The sequence below is a fragment of the Harpia harpyja genome, chromosome 1, assembly GCF_026419915.1.
Source record: "Harpia harpyja isolate bHarHar1 chromosome 1, bHarHar1 primary haplotype, whole genome shotgun sequence".
In the NCBI taxonomy this organism is placed as follows: Eukaryota; Metazoa; Chordata; class Aves; order Accipitriformes; family Accipitridae; genus Harpia; species Harpia harpyja.
The window spans coordinates 70843447-70868623 of NC_068940.1; the positions used below are offsets into that span (position 1 = coordinate 70843447).

The following is a 25177-nucleotide window of genomic DNA, read 5'->3' on the forward strand; positions in this document are numbered from 1 at the left end:
CTCCATAGGTCCTCAGCTGCTACTGAAGAACTACCTAAATTTTCACTAGTTGATGTTCTTCTGTTCCTTTGTTCAGAATTGTAGTGGCCATATTCAGTCTTCACGATCCGTGTGATGATAACAGGCATGTTATTTGTATCTCCAATTTAAGCTGTCACAAGAAATACATGTTTATTTGACAAACCACCCTCAGTGGTGATTGCAAGTGATTTGCAATATTCTTGCAGCTGAGCTTCTGACAGTTCATTTGCCACAGAAGATCATTTGAGAGGTTTACTAAGGTGGGGGTTTCTTTCATTTGAAAATGGATCTTATTCTGAACTGTGGATCTCCTTTCCAATGATGTCAGGCTCCACAGTCAATGATTGCCAAGCCTCCTGTTAAGTTACCTGATTTCCTTTTCTTAGAGACTGCAAACCATCCCTAGTGCTGTAAGTTAACTTTATGCCAAAGCCGCCTTCTCCCTAACCTAACTTAAAAGACATGCCTTTCTCACACTCTTAAGAACAGGAAGAATTCCCTGTGTAATTGCCTGCTTGAACACTGGGGATTCTCCATCCCTACATATGATTTAGCAAGTGGATTTTTGCTGGCATCTATGCCTCAGTGCAGAATTCTCCCTGTCACCGGTATTCTTGGCTCAGTGAAGAATTTTTACATGGGAAATTCTCAGACTAAACAGAAGAGAGTCTGTTCTGAATTTGCAAGCTCTAAAATACACAGCTCCCTGTGACTGGGAAATCCAGAAATGAAAGACCTGGATTTTCCTCGGTTAATTTTTATTTGGGGCAGAGGAATAGGCAAATAGGAAGGAAAACGAGATGGCACAAAACCGCGCTGGACTTGTGTCCCATGTCTTTGCACTCCAGATCACTGATGTACGTTAGAGCTGCCTTAGGATTGCTTTAAATCACCCTGTAACTACAGCATCCTAAATGATCTTCAGGGTCAGAGGATAAGAGAATTTGACATGCTGGCATTTGTGATGACAGTTCTACTCCAAACAAAGAAAACTAGGAAGTGCTCATTCTAATTTAGGATTTATTTTTGTTAAAATGATACTATAATCTCAATACATTTTGGAATTAATTTACCTTTTTTAACTGACTTCATGAATTATTATGTCTGTAGATGCCACGAAGTCCAGTTACAAGTTGGGTACTCAGGAAGTGAAAGTGGAAAACGCAAAAATTTCAGAATTATAGACTTCTGCATTTCTGAGATGCTGTAAAAGCTATTAAACTGAAAGTTTCACTCTATACTATTAACCTTCATTAAAGAACAAGTTTACCCTTCATTGAGATAAACTTACATAATTGTGTTATTTTTCTAGCCAGTTATTTTAAAAAGTATACGTTAATTATCTCCGATTGTCTGAGTGAAACAACACAAAAGGTTTTAGTAAAGTATTCCACTATAACCCATATTAAGAATAGAGTAGGTTATTCAATACCTATGTAATTTCAGGTTCTTACAAGAGACCACTGAAACAGCTTGCATTTTGTAATTCCAAGGCAGACTAACACTGTAACAGTGGTTTATGCTATACCATCATGTTAGCTCCAAATTTCCTGAAGTAGTCAAAACAATTCCTTTTCTCTAGGCTACAGGTAACTGGAAATACAGAGGCAGCTTTGATCTCCTGTTTATCTGAAGCTTTGTCCTACTGAAAATGTGGAAGTTTCTCAAAAAGTTCAACTAAGCAGGATTTCTATCTATTGTTTTGGGGCATCTGGAACTAGTGGGGAATACAGTGCTTTCCCAGCTTAACATTTTGTTTTTCCATTGCACCCTGAAGCTACACAGTGCACTGCCAAGAGAAAACTAATTCAGCAGTCTAAATTAAAAATAGGATTCTCGTGACACAAAGTGCATAAATATGTTTTACTTGTATAATTACTTTGCAGCAGTGACATATCTCTGTTATGAAATCTTCCCAAATTGTGCGACATTTCTTATATGGCCAGTATGCAGAGGCAAGCAGAAATAAAATTATTAAAATTGTTATTGAAAAACGAATCAGAAAATTTTGGGGGGGAAGGTGTTGCTAACCATTTCTTTGTAATATCCAATTATCCTTGGTTTATTTTTTCTTTAGAACAAACATAAGCAGATATTTTCAAGTATGACTTCAATAATGTAAAAATCAGAACTGTGGTAAGACTGTAATTTCAAAGAGTTTCACAGATTCATGTCATCCTTGTGCAAGAGTTGTAACAACCTTCTTAGTAACGCTCCACTATTATAAATGGAGCTGAAAACAAGTATGCTTTAAATAAGACTCTGAAGCAAGTGTTGGCTCTTCCCTACTATTTGACAGAAGGGTGGTATCTTCAATAAAAGCCTTATCACCCTCAAAGCACCAAGGGCACCAACTACCAAGTTTTTCAAATTCAGACCTCTAGCCTTCCAGGGAGCATTAGGACAGAATAATCAGCTTTTGGGAATCCAGAACAGTATGAGTGGCTGGTAGCGATCTATCCTCAGATAAGGCCCAGCAGTTAGACCAGTTAATTACCACAATATAACTACTAACTTATTAGTAAATATTGGTTATTAGAAAGGCTAGTAGTCAAAAGTCATTGAAAAATGTCTAAGAGCCAGGCCATCCAAGGAGATTAGGGATCCAAGACCATAAACCATCAGTTTGAGGAAGAAATGAATTAAAATTACTCTAAACATGTTTCTTTCTTTATCAAAATGGACTTAAAATGAGGCACAAAGATATGAAGTTAGTGAAGAAAAGATACAGTCCTAACATATGCATTTATAAGCAGATAATCAGATGATCTAGAAATCTACTCAGTTAATCAGCCCTCAGCCTTGTACTGAGGTCTGAATAGCAGCACATCCTTCTTCTCACATGCAGTCCTGCTCTCAGTTGTGCCTAAGAGCCTGCTTAAGATGAAATGATTGTTAAACTAAGGGTCTTAGGGGCCTTCAAAATAACTTCTTCAAAAACAGCTAAAACAGGGCCTACCAGCCATTTGAGCTTTTTCTCAGCTCCATTTATTTGAAGTATCCTTTAAGATAGCTATTATCACCTCTGACATGGGTCTACTCAGCAACCAGGCCTGGCTTGACAAATCAGTTGGGTCTAATTTCCATTTATTTCTCCCACAGAACAAAATGACAGGGGCAACTTCTGAGCACTTTCTCTTAGTTTGCCAGTTTGTCATACGGATATCCTAGTTCTCCATCCTAGTAAAGCTTGAATAAGAAAATGATCATTCATAACAAAGAACTTCAAAATATATTGGATCGGGTAAACTACTGATAAGAAGCTTGATAAAATTACTCCGTCTCCCAGATACTTGAGGAAAGAACAACAAGTACATGGGGAAGAGTATGTGCTCTTTCTACAAACACCACTTATTATCAGGGCATAATGTATTTTGTCTCTAATACACAGATGGTAACACAACAACAATGGTGAATCAGGGATGAGAAGAGTTAAGTTTGGGGCATTCTTCACTGGGTTTCTTCATGCCTGTCTGTCATGAGCCTGGTCCCTTGCCCTGACACCAAAACCAGGGACAGAAGGCCTTTAACTATGCTGGGAAGAAAACCCTCCTGACTCTATGGAAGAAAAAAAACCAGGCAGGGAGACTGTTTCAAGTGCTTAAATCATAGGGAAAAAAATACAAAGGGGTTTAACTATCCTAACTTCTAGTGAAGCCATCAAAGCTGAGTATCTACAAAATCAGGCCCTACAGAGTAGGAGGAGTAACTTCATAAAAAGATACTGACCTGAATCCTTACACTATGGGATACTAAATAACTCCTGACTTTCCAGCTCTTCCTGACTGCTGCAAGAGTTAAGTGCTCTCCCTAGCTCAAAAGGTCTCAAAAATCCAGAGAATTTAACAATGAAAAGAGACCTGCAGCTAACTGAACAAGTTCACACATCAGAAAGCAATCATTACATTGTCTATTACTAGCAGGTGGTTGACCATGAATGTTTATTACTTGACAGCTACAAAACTACTTTGATTGCTTTGCAGGTGACCAGTGTTCTTTGTTAATAGCTATTAAAAGTTATTGGTATCAAGCCAATGTCCATCACAGTTTTGTTTCATAACAAATAGACTAAACCATGCATCTGTTGACCTTGATAGATAAGCCACATGAAATTCTTACATTTAATACTTATTCTGATTAATCTTGATTTTCTGCCCTAGAAATTTTCCATTTGAATTATGCAGGAGATTGACACTGAGACAGCGCCTACTCATATGCAAACAAAAATGTAAAATCTACAGTCCTGGTATTGTTAACGGTGCTGAGGATTCACGCTTACCAAAACCACTATAGCTTTAAAAAGGCCTGTGTGTTTGACTGCACAAATCAGTCTCCAAACTGCAATTTATTAGAGAAGATGCTTATCTTACCATTTTAGTCCTCTTCCCCACTCGCTTATTGCTTTATGTCTTGATCACACAGGCACTTGCACAAACCTGATTTTGTGGCTTTATTCATAGCGGCAGCTTGTGTGGCATGAGTCTCCAGGATCATGGTCTTAAGGAGGAACAACTCCTCCTTTGCTGAGTCAACTCACAGTGAGCAAGTTCCTCCAATAACATCAGAAAGACAGTGGAGAAATTAGAAGAATAGTAACCTGTGAAGTAGCTATGCTTGAAACAGGTGGATCAAATGACAAGATGTCCAATAGCAAAGCCATCTGTATTATTCAAAAGAATTACACATTTTCATGAAACGCCTAACAGCAGCAGTTCCCCAACTCTCTAGACTACAGGGTGACCACAGTCAGCCCTGAAAAGGTACTGTCAACTACCGTATGCCCATGCTACCATTTTGTTTTAAAGTGTAAAATCTACAATATTGTTACAGCATCTCATAGCTATGCAAATTCTATTTATAAACTCTACGTGTTGCAGTTAAGAGAAGGCTTCTTCACATGGTATTCTTCTGGAAAGTAGGGGTTGTGCTTGCTTTGTTTACTTTGATATAAACTAAATGGAGTGGATTCATACATCAAGAAAAATACAATTGGATGAAGGCAGAACATCAGAAAAGTATTAAAGTGAATGTGTAAGAAAATGACTGAAATGACCTGCAAGATAAAGCTTGTTTTCTCACCGCAAACAATAGGTTCTCTGATACACAGGACAGACACCAGGAACTAGCTCCAAGATTTTTCATACTTTAAGCAAATGGGCAAATATTCGTCTTTCCATTCACTAACCATTCTACCGCATTTTTTGGCTTTGCTATTCTTCAGCTCCCACACCAATGCTAGGAACATTCCCACTTGCCATACAGTTAATAAAACAGGCAAGGGCTCCGCTTATTCTTATGCACATGCTTAATTTTACAGAGATGAGAACAGCCTGGGACTCTTATCCATCAGCGGGATCAGTGGAATCACTTATGTCTGTACGATTAGGAGAGCCTCATACAGATTTTGAGGCTTTTTCTAGTCATGCTTCTGCTCAAAATCATTAATAATATTGTAGAACCATATAAATATGGAAAAAAGAGAGATGATTATAAAACGGAGGTGAGGGGTGGGGGTGTGTGTGGAAAAGAGCCTTCCTGACAAGCAATCTCTCTTTTTTTTTTCCCCTTTTAATTTTAAATAAAGCTGTCTGCAAATTTGAGCCTAGGGAGACCTTCATTAAAATCAATTAATCAGCCTCTCTGCTGAATAGCTTTCTGGAGACAAAAAGTCAAAACAGGGTTTGGGAGCGAGGTGTGTGCGCGACTCCTGCTAACTTCCCCCCCAGGGCCGCCGCCTCACACCCCTGCCCCGCCTCAGCGGGCACGTTGGCGGCCGCTGGGTGAAGGCGAGAAGGATCCGGCCCGCGGGCCGTAACCGGCTGCTCGGGCGAGGGACACACACACACGCACCCCCACCACCACCTGGCGGCGGGGAGACCCCCCCTACCCCCGAGGCCTGGCCGGCCGTAGGGCGCACAGGTGCCCCGGGCCTCCGGCTCGTCGCCGGGCAGGTGAGGGCTGGGTCTGGCGGCCTCGGCTCCCCTCGGGGAAGGAACGACCGCCCCTCGGTTCAGCGACCTCGGCGAGGGCTGGTTGCTTCCCCCCAGTACGGTGGAGGCGACGGGCGCGTTAGGAGCCAACTCCCGGCGGCCGGGAGAGCCCCCCCGGGGCGGGCGCCACCGTCCCGGCCCCAGCACCTACCCCAGGAGCAGTTCCCCTCGCCCCGCCAGCCGCTACTGCAGCCCCCGGCCCCGCAGCCGCCCGCGAGAGGCTGAGGGGGAAAGTTAGCGGCGGGGCGCGCCCTCCTCCCCTCCCCACCCCCGCTCGGTGCCGGACGGCAGCTTCCGCCGCCCCCGCGGCGAGGGAGGCGCGGGTGTCCCCCGGCGGCGGCGGGCGCGGAGGGCGGCCCGGGTGCCCTGCTCCTCCCGCTGCCGACGGCCGCCGCCGGGGCAGCACAGCTGTTACAGAGCCGCGCTGGTCCCTCCTCCCAGCTGCGGCTGCCTCATCTCCCCCCACCCAGCCCGTCCCTCCCCTCCGCCGCTCCCGACGCTGCTGCTGCTGCCGCCGCCGCCACCTCCTCCTCCCCACCCCCACCCTCTCTCTCTCTCGCTCCCCATCTCTCTCTCTCCGTCCCGTTCCCCCCTGCCCCCGCCTCTCCCCGCCCTGCCGCCACCGGCCCTGGCAGAGCAGGCACCGCAGGGGGATCTCGATGTAACACCATGACAGGCATCGCCGCCGCCTCCTTTTTCTCCAACGCCTGCAGGTTCGGGGGCTGCGGGCTCCACTTCCCAACCCTGGCGGAGCTCATCGAGCACATCGAGGACAACCACATCGGTGAGTGCCCGGCGGGGCCGGGGCAGGGGCCGCGGCCGGGGCAGGGTAGGGCAGGGCAAGGCAGGGCGGGTGGCGGGGGCGCCCCGCGGCGACGGGCGCGGGGGGCGTGGGGGCCGCGTGTGAGGCGGCGGCGCGGCGCGGGGCGGGGTGGGGGGCACAAGGTGCAGTGGGAGCTGGGGCGCGGCGGCGGCGGCCGCCGGGGGAGGGAGGTCGGCGGGTGAGGAGCGGCAGGAGCGGTCCTGCGGGCGACGTGGAGGGCTCCTCGGGGAGGCGGCGTGCGGCGCGGTGGCGGCGGCATGGGTGGGTGCGGGGGAGGCGTGCAGCCCGCCGGCCCTGGCGAGGGGGAGTTAGTTTGCATTGGCAGGAGGGAGCGCAGAAGCCCGGAGGAGGCGGTGGAGGAGGGAGGAGGACAGGCACAGCACGCCGCCTGCTGCTTCCGCCCCGGCTCTGGCTGTCAGGGCTCCGGGGAGGGAGCCGCCGCCGCGGCAGCCATTCCGCTTCCTCCTCCTCCTCCTCCTCCTCCTCCCGCCGCCGCCGCCACTGCGTCCTGTCAGCGCTGTTGCTAGGTGTGGTGGGGAGGACGGGTCACACTCCGGCCGCACCGGCCGCCGCAGCGCGGGAGGCGCCTCTCGGCGGAGGGACGGCGTGAGGGAGGCCGGGGCCGGCGGCGCGGTGGGCGTGGAGGGAGGGCCCGGCGGCGGGAGGGAGGGGAGGCCGGGCGGCGGCAACGGCGGGGCTGGCGACCCGCGCCGCCGGTGCAGCCCCCGGGGCCGGCCGGGCGGGAGGCGAAGGCGGCCGCGCTGCGACCCGCTGCCGTTAGCCGCGGAGCCCAGGCCAGGCCGCGCTGGATCATCACCTGTAGGCTTGCCCCGTGCCGCGCAACGGCCGCCGTCCCCCGCTCCCCTCAAGCCGCCCGTCCCGCCAGGGGCGCGGGGGCGGGGACGCCGCCGGGCCTGCGGGCGGCGGGGCGATGACTCGTCAGTGCCTTCCCGGCGAGGGCGCCTCATGGGCGGCGGGCGGGAGCGTGCGCAGGGGCCGCCGGGGCCGCCCCTCGGCAGCGCGGGCGGCGCCCAGGGGAGGAGGGGGCGGCGCGGCTCCCGGCCGGCCGCGGGCGCCAACTTTCCTTCTCCCCCCTCCGGCGGGACCGGCCTGCCCGCGCCCGGCCGGGCCTGAGGCGTGCCGGCGTGGAGGGTCTGCCGGCCGGCACCGCGCCGCCCGCCCCGGCTTCTAGCAAAGCATCTCGTCCCTGCGCCGTCCCCAGCCGGGCTCGGCCCCGCCGCTGGGCTGCCGCCGCCCCGCACCTTCGCTCTTCGGCCTCGGCAGGTGTGCTGCCTTGGCTTCTAGGCTGCTTCCCCTCCGAAACTTTCCGACTTTCTGCTAATAAAGTACGGTGCTTAAACTGTCCAAAAATTGAGCTAACTCTTTGAAGCAGACCAAGTTTTAAAATGGGGGCGGGGAGGGGGGGCAGAAATACAGAAATTTTAAGCATCCAGGGACCAGAGACTCCCATGTTTCACTGGAAGGATGAGGAAACAACGTGCTGCTGCAAAACGATGAAGCTAGTGTGCATTTCAGTTTATTAAGTTTTAATAAGCAGGCCTGGATACCTGAAAAAAAATCACTGAAGCTTAAATTGCGAGTGTAATGTTACATTAATGTAATGTTATAGGTCAGCGAGATGAAAGGTGTGGTTCTCATAATTATCACGATGCCTAGTATGAGGTAACAAAACCACATACCACAAAACTGTGTAATTTATGACTTGACATGGTGCAAGCATACTGTTGTGATAGTTGGGGGTTTTTTTGAATCTAAGGTTCTTGGCTTTTTCTACACCATGCATCATGTTACACCAGAAAAGCTTAGGGGAAACAGTTTCCCAAAATGAAAGTTCATAAGTCATTTTGTGTGTCCCTCAAGTAGGTTATCAGCCCCTAGGTGCCACAGCCCACAGGGTGTCAGAAAAGATACGGTCCAGCCCATGTGGTCTGTGTGTTGCTGTTTAATCCCTGATCAGCAGTTCTAAGACTCTTCTGCAGAGAGAACTTCATGCTGAAATACTGTAATTTCTTAATCATTGTATATTTAATTCTGTAGCCACTATTCATTATTTATTTCTTATCTCAAAGTATTACAGATTGAACATGCATACATTTAATCAAGCGTGTCATTTGCCAAGACTTGCAAGACACAACTGAAACTTTGCACATATGATGTCACACATGCAGCTGATTGAGTAGAAGCTGGTGGAGAATGATGTAAGGTTGCTGCTCATGCTTCATCTTTAATGTTTCACCTCAGCGTGATGGCAGGTTAAACTTGACCTGCTTGTGAATACAAGGTGCGGGTATGTTATGTGACTCACCTGTGTCAAACACTGGAAAAATCAGTAAGGAGTTGCACCAGTGACACCGAGTAGGGATCCCAGTTCTCACGTGGAGGCTCAGCTGTATGGCTTGGTGTGTGAGGGGCTCCCGGTGCAGCCTGAAGGGTGAGAATCTGTGAAAGCTCACCAGATCAGCGCTCAGCCAAGAGGTGATTAACCTTTTCAAAGGCAGCTGGGACATAAAGGAGTAAACGTCTGAATAGGAGCTTATGTTGGAATTACTTTCTCAGTAGGTCTGATGCAAATGGCATCCAATTTTTGCTGTCATACAGGTCTAGAAATGTGCACTGAAATTTGTTGCTTTGAAAAACATATATAATATATAATAAACACATTGCTTTGGACATGCTGTGTGTGCTGCAGGAATGAAGAAAACTTGATTGAGTTATATTCCATTATTAGTTTAAACTGAAGTGGGCGATTGCTGGGCAGACAGTGTTACAGCACGGATAACAAACTTGATGCTGCGAACAGCTCTGTGTGGGGAGGTGTGTATGGCATGGGCTCTTGATGGTCTGGCTGCTGCAATGCTGCAGCTCTGCCACATTTCACGGGATGGGTTAATAATCGTTCACATCATCAGTGGAGTGCTGGTAAGAATTTGCTCGTTTTTCAGAGCTGTATTGTGTCTCTGAAAAAGTGGGAACAAATACTTATCGAGGGATCTTTTTTGGTCAGCCTTGCAAATAAAGCTCATCTTAGTGTAAGGAAACACTGTTGCGGCATTCTGGGGACAGAATATATTTGGTTTCTGAGGCATTCTGTAGTTGCTTTCCTTACTCCTAACGCTCATGAATAATCATATGGTAATGAAATAATTCAGTGTACAGTGGTTTGTTTTTTTTCTTTTACATCTTAGTGGTCTCCTGATAAATTACCAGTTACTTGAAAAAGTATCAGTGCAGATAACGTGGGAGAGTTGTGCCCATTGGATGAAATATTCAACTCTGAGGTGGTGCTACGTGCCCATCAGCATATCAGCTGCTTTCTGGGTTTTGCATTTATGTATTGAAGACTTGTGAAGAATTAGGCTAGCTCAGGAGCACTGCTCTGGGGTCTTTCATAAGGCCCTACTGGTGTCCTCTGCAATGAGACCATGTTCTGCAGGGGGAACTCTTAAGTCTGTAGCAATACTGTCAAACAACGTATTCACATTTTCTGTGGCTCACACCTGAAAATAGACATTGATTTAAAACTGCTGATTAATAAATGCTTCTCTGTGAGCTTTTTCTACCAGCGTGTTGTCCAAGCAACCTGAAGTGCTGTTGTTATCTTCTCTGCAAGTGTGCTGAGAAGGGGTGCTTTTAGTCTGCCTTGCTAGGCCATCTCCCTGCCTCTTGGTTTTGGCTGCTCTGATCCCTTGCAGGTTGACCTTGCAGGTTGACTTTTCTGATGTCTCTAGTCTGGGAGCAAAAGGCCTAATTTACTGCTATTTGTCAGGTTCACACTATAGAATGGAATGGACTTAATCCCGTCAATTCCCCAGCGTACTGTCAAGAGAGGAGAAAAACCTCCCAAAACCACTCGCCCCCCCCCCCCCCCCCCCCCCAAAAAAAATGCCCCAACCCTGAACTACCGGGTATTCAGCTGTGGGTGGCAACGTGGCAAATTTTATTGCACTTCTGCAGTCCTGGTAGTGGCTTCAGCTGTGATGTTAGGAATGGCACCTTTAGTTCCACAGTGTGTTTCTGAAATTACATTTAAGTCTTAACTTGGTATAAGTAATCTTCTGGGGTATTTTCAGCCGTGCATAGAAGTCCAGAGGGCCACACACTTTGGTTTCTGGGTTTTCGGGGGGGGGGGCTTCCCCCCCGTGATTTGATTCTTCCTTAATCTACCCATGGTTGAACTGCATCCTTTAGTGTGGGGACAAGTAGCTCCTTAAAGCTAGTTGCTGATACAAAGTTTACTCTGATGCTGAAGAGCCAATATTTAAACTGAATTTCTTAATCAGATTTGACAACATTGTCGTATTTATTTTAATTTTTGCTTTCTATTTCTAGTTGAAGAATATTTTTAATCATGTGTGCAGATGAGGTAGTTGCTTGTATGAGCCACTATGTGCTCACTTGGTTCATGATAAGTACTGACATGCCATAGGGACGTGTGTAGCTGTATGGCTGATGTGAGCAGTCCTGCTTCTGAGACTCATCGAGCATTGAGGAAATGGATGTGAATGAAATGAGTGTCTGAACATACAGTGGTGGGCCCAAAGAGATAGAGGAGTGGATAGGAAGAGATACATAAGATAAATCGGAAGTCACTTTTATCTTAGTGGAAGTAGAATTTGTTAATTGTATTGCACTGAAACTGCTAGAAGAATTTGAAGGAAAAAAAAAGAAGACTATCTGCTTATACAGTAATTACACAAACTAAGATGATCTACTGTTGCTGAACATTTCATCATAACTTTGTAGGAAGTCCTGGTGTTGGATAGCTTCCAGTGAGGTATTTGTGTTACATTGCTGTTGGAACTGGGAGCTATGATGCTTCTAATCAAAGTTGACTGATTCCCAAATATTAGGATGGGTCCTGTAACAGAACAGTACTTGCTGTGGGAGCAGAGGCAGCTGCTTTCCTAAGTGACAGGAATAGCAGGAAAAATAAAACTTCTTCAATGAAAGAATAGTTGCAGAAGACAGACCAAAATCTTACGTATAAAATACTACCCATCTGCAAAGTTCAGGGCATGTGGAGGGGGAAAGAAGCTTTTGAAATTCTGTGTCTGGTGGTAACTTTGACATCTGCTACCTTCAGTGACTTCAGTTCTTATTTAGTATTACGCAGTCAAGGGGCCAGATTCCACAGCAAAGAGCTCGAGTGGTTTAATAATCCATTGGCTGAATGCATGCAGCTTGCTTAAAGTTGGCCCTTTCAGTATTTTCCCAGAAATGCTAATAACGGTTGTGCTGTATCCTCACTTTGATAGTAAAAGCTGTTGAATTACAAGCCAGCTGTGAGCACATGCCAAAATGGCATTTGGTATTGCTAAAATGTGTGTGTCACTCCCCTCTCCTGTGTTGCCCAAACTTCCACAAGTATGTTGGATAAAGTGCAATATGACATAGATGACAGCTTCTATATATTGGAGCCCCCGGTATGTTGTGTAAAACAAGCATAAAAAGATGCAAACCTTTTATGTTGCTAAAGATGAGGGTGAGGGGCTACACACGAGCATTTATGGAAGGCCTAGCAAACTTAAGTCTGTATGAAAGATTTTGTTCGCTTAAAGCTGAGCTCTTCAGGAGAGCGTGAACATCATTTAAGGGGTTACCATCATGTAACTCTCTTTTAGCACTTGCTCAATGTGTAATTTTAACATTTGGAGTTGAGACTGGCTGTTTTGAAGAGGTGATAGATCTTAACCCAAGGCTTGTTACACTGTGAGTGATGTGGCAACTAGGTATATGGGATGCTGTGTTCAGTGTCTGGAAATCGGAGGACAGACCCATGCTTAGTTGCCAGTAATGTGCGTGAATGTGTGGCCTTGCAAAATAAAAGATCAATTATGTGTGTTTACCTCAGCAGTAGTACTAATTATTGTTCATGGAAAGCAACTTTCTACATTTATGGCTACATTTATCTTAAGTTCATCCTCTGCCCAGTACTTCTACAGCTGTAATTTTTGTTATTTATTGAAAATGCATTTCACAGTGATGTGGAAGGATGTGTGTTCCAGGATGTTGGTTATTTGCTTTGCAAGTTGGTGTGGTGAGGAAGGCTCTTCTGTTTCAGGAAGGCTTTTCTATCAAATAGACTCTCTTTTGACTAACAGTTCTAATGAGCACTTTTTTCCCCACTTGTAATCTTGAGCAGAGCAGGTATTGGGATTACTTTCCAGTTCCAAGTCTGGTTTCCTTTGCTCTTTGGGTGTGAATTTAAACTGTGTTAAAATATAAGTGCAACATTTGTAACAAATGCTAGGTTATATTAATCATATGGAGGTAAATGGAATTGCCATTAAACTTTAACTAAAACATGATTTTTTTTTTTTATACTTCTGTGCTGTGAAATTTGTTCTTGTTCTGAGGTTACCAAGTACGTCGAGGCTAAGGCATAAAGTATCTTAATGGCGTAAAGCTTGAGTGGTGTATGTTCTAGGAAGAAGGGGCTGAAAGCAAACACCTGTGAACATGCTGCAAACTGATTTTTCCTTTTAAAGATTGAAGGCCTCACATAAAGCTAAGAGGGATCTTTCCTTTTTCCTCTGCCAACTTGAGTGACTTTGGGTGAGGCCTGCTGCTGGGCTGCGTCCCTACCATCAGCAGGGATTGCTCTGCTTGTACACCAACAGATCTATGCAAATATGAGTCAAAATGAAAAACTGAAGACACATCAGGTAACTTGTAGCAGTAGTGTTATACTTCACTTGTGTAGGGCATACTTACTTTTGGGGGGAAACTTAGAGTGATTATCATGTCTACTCTTCAGGGTGTGAGAAGATGTTTTTGTAGCTAACCTGCAGTCCTTATGAGAATTGTAAAATAATCAGGTAGCTGCCAGTCAACTTACCTTTTTTTCACTTCATCATTTCTTGGGGAATGTGAAAATACCAGGAATTGTATAATAAAAGATAATTTGAAGAAGAGGCGATGCTAGAAGATGAAGAAACTTATGTGTTCAATCTGGAGATAATCTTACCTACCATTCCTTCCTCTTATATAATATAATGCAAATACAAACAAATAATCAGAAATATTTTGTGTCAAGCTGCAGAATACTTTAATGCAAAAGAAGTAAGCACTGGAGACCAGCTGCTTCCAGTGTACTCTTTATGTTGCTCCTGAATGTGCTTTTTTTTTTTTTTCTTTATTTATAATTCTTTTTCTTGAATAAGCTGTATTTCACTGAGAATTAATTTTATTTGTCTCTAGTAAGCAGCAGTAATTCAAAAGTTGGATGATAAACATCTAAGTAAATAGTGGCTATGTACACTTTGAGAAAGGCAGAGGCAAAGATTTTAGTGTTAATTTGAAATGGCAGCAATTAGAAAATTGGTTTGATAAATCAGCTGTGTTTAACAAAAAAGAATCCTTGGTTTTAAGGGACTTTCTCAGTGAATAATTTCACAGTTAAAATTAAACAACCAGTTCCTGTTACTCGGTGTGGAATTCTATCTTGAGACTTTTGGAAATGCTTTGGGGGAGTACATATGGTTTATTATACTTTAGTTACAAGAGGCTGGAACAATATTCTGATCTGTAGAATAGAAGAAATATTCCAGTTTATGGTTTAATGATTTTTCTTTGCTATTAATATTTGCTTTTTTCACCCTGAATTCTTAGGAGGCTCCTTCTTAAGTTTGTGCTAAGATAAACAAGGAGAATGGATTTCTTCACCAGAGATGCTGATGACACTGTGGTGCTGTTTGTGTCTCTGATGAGTGCCCAGGGTGGAGTACATTACTACTGTGCAGTTTCATTTAAGATACTGTAATTCATTAAAGAATTAATTGACTTAAATACAGGTGTTAGTTACATCTTTTTAATGTTTCATCTTGTGTTACAAAGGATGGAGTAGACATAGAAGAAGAAATTTATCAGTTTAAGGGAAACAAAATTGAGTGGGGTTTTGAAGCCGAGCTGGTCAGTTCTTTATGGCCAAAAAGATTAGAATTTCATTGTGGGTGAATTTTGAAACACTTTTTCTGATTTTGAGAAAGATTTCACTGCATGCTAATAGAGGCCATCTTATTTTTTAAGAGTTTTTTGTGAAAAGCTGAGCACTTTCATTTTGAAATGTTGGCATTGCTGAAACTGCTCCAAGAAAATGTTTTTTTAATTTAGAAAATATTTGGACACTTCTGAGATTTCCCCCCCCTTTTTCTTGCTTTTTTTATTTCCTCCAAGACTACTTTGTCAAACTTGAGTAAGCAGCAAACGTTTCTGTTCTTTCTGGAAATTCTTTTTTTTCCCCAACATATTTTGACAGATAGTAAATATTCATTGAATAAAAATAGAACTGCTGAATATCTGAGTATGCTGTGGAAAGGAAGAAATAGATGTAAAGTATCACTTACTTCTTCAGCAGTGTGTAATGCAGTCACCATCTTACTTTCTTGGAATTATCCCAATAGAAGCAAGTGGAGCTGTAACCCAGAAACTGGGAGGTAGTACATTTAAGAGGCAAGAGATCCAATTTCGGTGCTGTATGAGATTGGTATGGGTACATGAATGTGAACTCAGCCCCTTACGTGGTAGATGACAGTGGCATTCAGTGAAGAAAATAACACTATGTCATTATTTCAGTCATTTATTTTGATGCAATCCTGCTGTGTATCTTCATCAGAGAGTGTGTGTATTAGTGTTACGGGAGTGACCTCAAAATTCATTTAAAGGCTTTGTGTAGACTTCAGATGCTTGCCTGCTTGCAGGTGAAAGCTGCAAACCAAATTACTGAGGTCTACCCTTGCTTCCTTTGTCTTCAGATCAAAGGACTGACATTGATCCAAGTAAATTTGGTGACAAACTTGTAGGGAAACCCTGGAAGTTTACATGTTTTTTCTAGCAATCTGTTGGAGAAGTGTTGCAACTTTTCTAACTTGCTGTTGAGTAGAGAAGTGTCTGCTGCCTCGCAGGCATCATCACTGATGGTTGTACTGGGATAACTGGGTGATGTGAGAGTTGCTAAGGTCCCAGTTTTGATGCAAAAAGTAACAATGAACTACTCATATACTCATCTCTATTTCAGTTTGGGGCCAGGGAGCTTTTCTTCCTCTTTATCGTGTTAAGCACTTGGGATGCCTGCAGAGCCTTCCTACCAAGGTGTCAGGTCTTCATTATTTGAACATTTTTTGTTTTGTATAGAGGGAGGGGAAAGATAAGTGGAATCTAAGGAAAAACCCAAAGAACTGTTTTTCCCCATAAATTTGTTTGGGCCATATTGCAAGAGCTTCCTGACTCACTTTATGAGTATGCTAATGTGAAAAAGATGGATTTGTGGAAGGGAAGTGAAAAATCTCTGCAGCAGTGACAGCACAGAAGAGGGAAGAGGCTCAGGAGTATGCTGCTTTGTGCACTCAGTCTGGGGGTTATTCATCCAAATGCAGAGTACCATGGATGTGGCAGCATGGACCAGGCAGTTGACAGCTTCATTGACAGTAAAATTCACTAAAAATTGCTTAGAACTACTATGGTATTTTGAGGGAAAAAGAAAGCTAAAAGGTGTTTAAAGTAAAATCCCATGGTTGCACAGCCTTCATGGAGGAACTAGATTGATCTAGCGTGGTCTACTGTAGTTAAACTAAAGTGCTCTATGCTCCTGGGAAGACATGGGGCAAGGTAGTGGTGTGGTTGTGGAGGGTGGGAAGATAATGTTACATGGCTTTTTTTGTATGCACTTTCATTTCACAGGTCTATGCTAGGGAATCTTCCTTTTCCCAGGCACAGTGTAAGCACTTGCTATACTTTAGAAGGACTTTGTAGCTGGGCTGTAGGACTCTTTCAACACAGTCCTAGCATTGGTAATAATTGCATTTTCCTTACATCTCAGAAAATCTCTTAAATTGACTAAATACTCCTGAACTATGTAAATGCTCTTATAGATGGGAAGTGCTGACACTGTAGCTGTGTCGGTCCTCATGCTTTATCTTCAGCAGCCATGTTTAACAGTGGTTGCAGATTTTGGTCTCTGTCCTAGGGCAGATCTCCAGAGAGTTAGCTACCTGTACCTAATGTTTTGTCTCGTTTCAGCTATCCAGAATAACCCCTTTTTCACTGACAAGTTTTTTGTGAGACTGTGAAGAGCCTGTCTTCAGAACAGAGCAAATACCCTGTCTTTGCTGACAGTTACCTTGGTGCAGTTACCCAGGGCTCTCTTTAGACCAGATTCAGCAGGGAGATAAAGTCTGTGTTGGACACTGTGATCTGGAACATGGTTATATGTCAGTGAGTTTCAGTGGCTCGCTCAACCTGCTTCCAGAGCCAGGGTAAATATCAAGAGCTTGTTCAGGTATGCAACAATAACTGAATGCCCAGGATGGGGAAAAGGTATTTGTTGCTGTTAACTTCTGTGGATTTTTTTCATTGCATTGTTGTATTTTAATATTAAGTGGTTGGATTTTAATTAAAAAAAAAACCAAACAAACACCAAAATTGCCTTTGAACAGCGTTTACCTGACGAATTTTAGTTCTGTAGCAATTTTCATATCTCTGAGTTAGAAATTATCGTGAAAGAGATGGGCGAGAAATTCTATATCTGCTCTTGCTATACCTGAACTGTATGTATGGCCTCAAGTGCATTTCAAATATTGAAACAAATATAACAGAAATGAACATTAATTTCTAAGCTTAATGAATGTTCTGGAGATATACTGGGTTAATTGATAACTGCGTTTTTTTTCTCAGTGGCGACCTGACTTTTTCCTTTCTTTCTTTTTTAAATAAGAAGTGCAGTATCACTCTAATTCTACTTTATTCCACTGACCTCTGAAACATGGTGGATGTACAGCTAGTGACCCCTTCTGTTCTTGCAGACAGCACAGTGTGCCAGCCGCAGGATTGCTTACTACCACTGAGTGTTCTGGAAACGAAGGAATGCCTCTTCCCTGACCCTGCCTGTATGGAAGCCATAGCATTTGCATTTGGAAAGCAAATCCCCTTGCTCTGCCCCCCAAACCCTTTAATATTGGAAAGGAGTGGAGTTTTGCCTGCAACGGTGTAAGTAGCTGCTAAAGATACTTGGTACCTCATGAATTCAAGATTGAGCCCAAACACATAATTTTGCAATTGCTTGCTCTGTAGTAGCAGGTGTGCATAAATATTGAAGGCCTGTTAGTTTTGTTTATAATCTCTAGTGGTGTTGTGTGGCTAGAACCATGGCATGGAATTGAGTACAGAGTTTTCTAGAAAGTATTGTTAACTTATGTGGTGTAATAATTTAAAATTTATTATGCAGTATTCCATTAGACTTGTTATATTGATAATTAGGAACAATAATTCATGCTGATCTTTATGCATGTGTAATTTAAAAATATTAATTGTAATTGAAGACCAAGTAAATGTTTCTTTCAGAAGCCTGCAGAGATGCAGGTGGTTACAATAAGAAGTGAGAACTGAAGAGACGTGGTTAGGAGGAGCTCAAATATTTAGTTTGTTTTGGCAAATTGACACAAGATAGTAAACTTCAGAGGTAAGAAGAAAAAAAACCTTCCAGTATCTGTATTTTGGGAAGACAGATGCATGGGATTAGTCATCCTGTCGTGACTGAAAAAACAACGTACAAATTGGGGGGTGGAATTAATTTTTTTTTTCCTTTTCATCTGTGTTGACCTGTGGAACAAAGACAGACCTTTACATCTTTTCTTTCTTCTGTTCTGTCCTAGCTTTGCTTCCTAAACCAGGAAAATTCAACTCCCCTCATCACCTGCCACCTTTCTTCTTATCTGTCAAGCCCTGACTGGTGGTGGAAGGAAAGGGATTATAAATTCCATACCTATCTGTTACTGTCCATGGAGAAAACTCTGCTCCGGTGGTGTTTAGCTTTTGATAAGCAATTATGTTCAGCAGAGCATTCTGCTACACACACACATATCACAGACTTTAGTTCTGGGTGCCCCAAAGTGGTTTGCCCTTTGCATAGTAAGTATCCATGTAGGAAGGTGTTACACGTGCATTCTGTGGTAGAGTTGGTGGGTACCTGGTTTAGGCTTTTTAGGGAAATCAGAAATTGCCTACTGTTCTGTTACTGCCTTTAAGAAAAAAAATCTCCAGCTGGTGTCTTGTGCTCATCTAGTGCTGACCCTTCTGACTGTTCGTTCTGTTATCTTCTCCTGTTGCTGCACAGATGAGTGGAGCTCCCTAATTGAGGAGCAAGTATACAGGCCACCCACTTTCTCCTAACCCATTTGGGGTTGAATGCTTGGGGTTGTTCATGCAGTCTGCTTGAGGCATGTACTTGATGAGATTCAGAGCTCTTAATGGATGCCAAAAGTATCCTCAGTACACTGCCCGCAAAGTCCTCATCTAATCTATCTTGAAAACCTCTCTTGTTCATATTACTAAACACCTCCTCATATTGGATCCTTTCTATAGGTTATCGTAGCTACCTTTTCAAGCTGTTCTAATTCCTCTTAGTATTCTGAATTTCCCCCCTCTGCAGGTGACCTGTTGTGGTGCTGTTTTTTTAATTCATTTTATATAAATCATGCTCCTTAACAGCAGTATTAATGATCTGGATGTAGATAACTCCCCTCCATATTTTCATTTTGAAGCAGAACTTCACATAACTGAGACATGAAATTTTTTGCTTGGCTTTGCTGCTCAGGATGCTGAGAACTGAATGCTCAATCCATCCAAAGGGCAGGGTTCAAAGCACTGGTTCTCAGTAAGTGACTGTGTATGCTGAAGTATTCCTGGTGAAGAAATAAGCAATCTCCTCCTCAGATATGACATATCCTCTTCCTGTTCTTCCAAGAATACAGTAGACTTTCTCTTAAGGTCAGTTTTAAAGCCATCCTGTTTGGAGTCCTTGGATTCGTTAAAGATTGGGCTGGTGGCCCATCCCTCCTAAACAAATATTGTGTTGTTGCTGTTGTAGCAGAACTGCTTTCTTTCTTTCTTTCTTTCTTTTATTTTTTCTTCCCCTTTCCTCTCCCAGTGGTTCCACAGCAGAACAGATCTCTTTTCAAGATCCTAAAGGCCTTCCCTTCTGGGTACCCTTTGGTTGCTTTCTACCTTGTTGTTGTGGGTAGGTGGCTTAGTAGAACAGACTTAATAATAGCTTCTCTGGCAGGCATATGCAGCTAATTTTGAGATTGTTTTTGTGGACCTCCTCTCCTGATTTGTACTCTGATTTACTCGCCATGAGCCCATTGCAGCTTCCCACCTTTGAACCTCTGAAGTTAAGCAATCTTGCATGATGGCAGTTTTTAGAATCCAGTAGGTAGGGCTAATGACAAGCACTCAAGAAAGCAAGCTTGTTAGTTTGTTGGTTGGGTTGGGTTTTTTTCCCCTGACTTTCTACTAAGAGCAGAATACAAGCATGAAGACTGTTACCAGAAGGTTTCATGTTTGTATTTGGGTAGATACAAATCTGATTTGGATTCCTTTCCAAGACAGACTTCTATCTCACAATCATCTGAGACAGCAAATTGGCTGTCTCCCATTTTAAAACAATGCACCAATTTGAACTGCTCTGTGTTGCATGTTTTGAGCCCCAAAGTGTCTTACAGCATGGCAAAGGAGATCTGCCTTCTCTGTTGGTGTCCTTGTTGGGCAGTGGAGTATCATATGTTGGTTGTTAGGAAGATGAAGCTGAAGTCTCACAGTCCTCCTGTCTCCTTGCTCTCTACTAGTTGATGCTGTGGTGTCATGGCTGTGCAGTAGGATGTGGAAGAGGATTCCTACAAACAAAACCGCTAGTGAGTAATCATGTCCTAAGCAGTATGAGTTTACCTGAGCAGAACAACATACTGCCACTTCTAGTTGAGCGTATATCCACGTGAGTTTAACAAAACAGGAGCTTGCCTGTATGTTACAGAATGTCACTTGCTGGCTGGCACTGAGGCACATGTGCTGTTTGGTGCCTCTGGTTGCATAGGTGATGGCTGGGCTGTGCATCCCAGAGGAAAGCACAGCTGGGATATTGCTCTATTTCTAACACTTTGACTGCTATATATCCATAGATACACTCTGAGTTTTCTTTACTTTTGAGAGGGGAGAACTAGTGATTTGGGGGATGACAATACGTATCCTAGCTTTTGCATAATCACCGTATGATACTTTTCTGGAGGGGTTGATATTTAGGAAGTGCTGAGCTGTTTACCCTCTGAAAACTGATGGTCTTTTGCAGTGTCTCCTTTTGGTACTGAGTGCTTTTTAAAATTGACTATATGGTTTAGTTAAACAAAACTGATTGATTGTTACGTGCAAAACCTGTAGTACTTACACAGACTAAACCAAGCTTGGCAGCTCATCCTACCTGACGGCCTGAGGAAAGAGAAGACGTGGTAGCGAGAGGTAGATCTGTGTAGAGGCAACTCTGGCCTCCCTTCTTGGTTGCTGTTTCTGGAGATGGTGGCAGGGGAGAGCACAGAGCTGTTTCTGTGCTGTAGCACAGATTTGAGAACATTGCATTTCTAGTGATTTGATGGACTTGTTAATATAGTAGGAACTTGTTTAGCCATAATTTTGTTTCTATTGCTTAGGATGTGTTGTAATATGAAAGACATCCAGTAACGATGACGTGACCTTATGAGAATGGCTCGAATAACAACATATTGGCTGGCTTGGGGAGATGCAGACTTTAGCAGATATCTTGGTTGGAGAACAGAAAAAAGCCTTTATGTTTGCCTGCCACAAAAATGTATTAATAATGAGGTATGTTGCTAAGTGCATGTTTGTCAGTTGTGTTCAAGTGCTCAGATAACTGTGGTGATGGTCACAGTTTAAGGAGTTAGATAAACGGCATAGTGGCTTGCGGTATTTTAATGTTTGTTTGGGCCTTGAATTTGAGGATCGATTGTGGGCATTTCCTAAGAAGGAACGAGTTCCTACACGTTTTGTGATCTGCGGGTCTTATGCCGAGTGTGTGCGTGTATGTGGTTGGCCGATTTTTATCAGCTCCAGTTTTGAGGAAGTAGCTTATACAGAGGTCTTCTGATGAGGAGTAAAGATTTTCAGATAAATACAATCTTTTCCTGCTGATGTACACTTGTGGTGTCAGCTTAATGGTACTATTTTGAACTGGATATAGGAAAATGAAAACAGTGCTCTTTGTTTCCTGAGCGTGGGTTACCAGCACTGCACTCCATAGCTAGCTGTGAGTACAAGGTGTTGGGATTAAGTTTTCCTTTTCAGCATAGATCCAGTGTTCCCAAAGAACTGAACATGCCAAAGATGACTTCTAGAAATCACCAATGCCTTACCACTAGATAGGGATTTCTGTGTTGTTTCCGACTTCCATCATTTCTTTGCACCCAGCTTTAAAGTTAGTTGATCTGGATCAAGGATTTGGAGTCCCCTATTTTAATTTGCCGTTTCCCACTGCTTTAGCTGACTATAGGTGAACAGATAAAGCATTGCTTGTAAGAGATAGCTGATACTTTCCTGTGTATATATGGACCACAGAGGAAATGAATCTGCTTATTAAATACAGTGTAGAAGTGGAATTTGCATGTTTTTGACTTTATGTAACTGTGACCAGCATTACTGGTGCATGAGGGTCTAGCGGGGTAAGGGAAATAGGAAGGCCCTTTGCAAAGCAGATTGGAGTAAGATCCAAACTACTTTTGTCTACACAGTGCTAATAGGTCTGGGGTTTTATAAGATTTGTGTTACTTGTTTTGCCATCTGATCTCCTCCTTCACGGCTATTTCATTTGGCGTAATAGATCTTGAACTTTTCCTTCAGCAGTAATACTGTAAAAGAGAAAATAATAAAATGCCAACTCTGTGTGGTGGTGTTGGGTGTTGTGAAATCTTTCAACTGATCTTAAAACTGGTAAAAATCCTAATTCTCAGCTTTCCTGCATCTGGCCATGTCACTGTAGAAGTGAAAACGTTGTTCCAGATCTTGGTCTGATTCATGAGGATTCACCTTGATTTAGGTGGGAGGAGGAAGGGAATACTTCATTATGAAAGAAAACATTTGAGCTCCTCAGTAATAAAGTAAACATACATTGCATTTAAGCAGGAAAGGTGTTGGTGGATAACAATGGTAGAATTATAGTTCAATTGATTGACTGTAATAATAAACATGAATGTTTGGCAATGTGTCTTTTCCATTTAGAAGTGACTGCAAGGATTACATGGCTCAGCAAATCACAGAGGAGGAGAACCAGCCTGGGGAGGTGGAATCAGTCCTGGGCTGGTGGCAGGGCTGGGTCTTCGCCTCTTTACAGGAATTGTGAGATGCCAGGGAGGTGCATGGGCAGGACGGATTTGTGCACCGAGGACATAAAGAGGTCATTTGTACCTCTCAAAAGCAAAACCTTTTGATGATCCCTGATGCTTTTGGATTGCACATGGATGATGTCTCTGCTGAAAAGATCCCAATGAGCATATCAGGGGACGTAGGCTCATAAATAAGCCTATATATAAATATATAAAACCAAACATGTACATGCATGAAGGATATTTACACTTCCTTTGTCTACCTGTAAATATGTTACATGTAAATAGATAGATTGGTTTTGTTTTGGGTAGGAAACTGAAGTCCAATTTCCCTTTCAAGGAGGCAGGATCACAGAATTCAAAATGGGTTTTACTCTAGAGAGTAGATAAATACTTTCTATTTCTGATTGCCTTTTTTTTTAAACAGATGTTTACAGTAACTATACTCTTGCCATTGGTTTTCTCTATCACACAAATCGTGCTGCTGAGGCTTTGATAAATATCTCCTCTCAGTTGGTTGTGAAGGAGAAAATCTTAAATGGTCCAAATATGTGGGCAGGTGAGGTGAACCATAAATATTTATCCCAGCAGCCAAGTATTTTAACTTTTAAGCTTCGTGTTGTGTCTGTGAGCTTTACTTTTAGAGCAGTGTCTGAGAGACCATTTCTGAATCCAAGGTTTATTAAGGACTTTTTATTAGTTGCTCTATTTATTTCTTGCTGTCTTATGACATATGTCTTATGTTGTTGATTTTTTTTCTTTCTTTTTTGATTTTCCTATTCTGAAGTTTATCTGGTTAGAGCTTTTGATGTGGCAAATGTTGAACAACTTTACTATACATCATCTGACTACAGTAGGACTTAATGACTCTCTTATACGTTCTTACTTGTAGCTCTATGGATCTGGCAATGATTCATTGACTTTTTGACGTTGATAACCAGAAGCTGCTGTAAGATGTGTATTAGTAGTACTTGAACCCGGCTTGGGAAAAAAAAAAAAAAAAAAAAGATGGTGAGTATGAGAGAGAAGTTACAGCGCATCAGCACTGTGAAGACCAGCAGAGTATGGCGTGTAGTGAGTAAAGCTCCTGACACTGGCAGAGTAGGCAGGGGTGTGCTGAAGGCAGCGATGCACTGTTTCAAGGGGGATGATGGATTCTCAGAGGAGTGCAAAAATGATGTCAGCAAAGGGAAATCTCCTCCTGTCTGCCTCCATTTTTCCTTCTGTGAAGTGATGGGATCCTGTTTCCATTGTGTGTGCTTGGACCAGGACACTGTGCCAAAAATAGCCCTAGGAATGTGAGGGAGAGATGGAGACCCTAGAAGGGTAACAAGGTGCTGTTTCTGACTCTCTTGCTCGAGTTGGAGGAGTACTTTATCTCTTTTTTTTAATGATCTGGGATTGTATTTGACTTTATATTGAGTAACAAAAACGTGGTGCTGCCAGGCTGTCTTTGCAGAAAGAGAAAAACTGGAAGAAAGAATCGATGAATAAAATGTAAGCAGTGGTTGGACTGAGATTGTAGGAGTGCTCTTTCCTGCAGTTAGCAAACCTTCTTCCTCTCTTCTATTTTGTTTTTATTTTTCATGCCTTATGTATCCTCTCCATTTTTATAAGCTTCAAGAATTGAGCTAAATGGAGTCTGTAATGCTGCGGTAATGGATTACATTTGCTAGTAAGAACAGATTAGCTAGTTCTTTTAAAACAGAGCTGTATTAAAAGATTCCCGAAAGATTGCTTTTTCACCCAGAAAGTAGTGTTAAGTTGTGGAGTCACCAAAGATCAAAGTGGTGCTGATGAGCAGCTTGTCCCTTAAGAGTGTCACTTGTCTCATTCTTATACTGTCTTGGTGTGCTTATCCTGCCTTTGCCTTTCTTAGGGTAGCTGGAAAGGAGTGTGCCTGTGATATTCAGTTAATTTAAAGATGCTTACTGAAGCTACTTACTAAATCAGGTAGTTTATCTACTGCCCATGAAAGAAGCTATGGCAGAAATCACAGGCTCTGGATGTACCATAGTTTTTCTTTCTATGTGTCCTGGTTTCAGCTGGGATAGAGTTAACTGTCTTCCTAGTAGCTGGTACAGTGCTATGTTTTGAGTTCAGAGCGAAGAATGTTGATAACACTGATGTTTTCAGTTGTTGCTCAGTAGTGTTTAGACTAATGT

The 25177-nt window shown here is 43.4% G+C and overlaps 1 protein-coding gene across 1 annotated transcript in view; it reads left to right on the forward strand.

Moving 5' to 3' along the window:
- The first annotated feature begins 6551 nt into the window (after positions 1-6551).
- The window catches only part of JAZF1 (JAZF zinc finger 1), a 202863-nt gene continuing 184237 nt past the window's right edge, over positions 6552-25177 (forward strand). Inside the window, exon 1 of the mRNA XM_052799301.1 lies at positions 6552-6795. Within this exon, the coding sequence (XP_052655261.1) occupies positions 6681-6795 (115 nt within the window). The 5' untranslated portion in view covers positions 6552-6680. The remainder of the gene's footprint in view (positions 6796-25177) is intronic.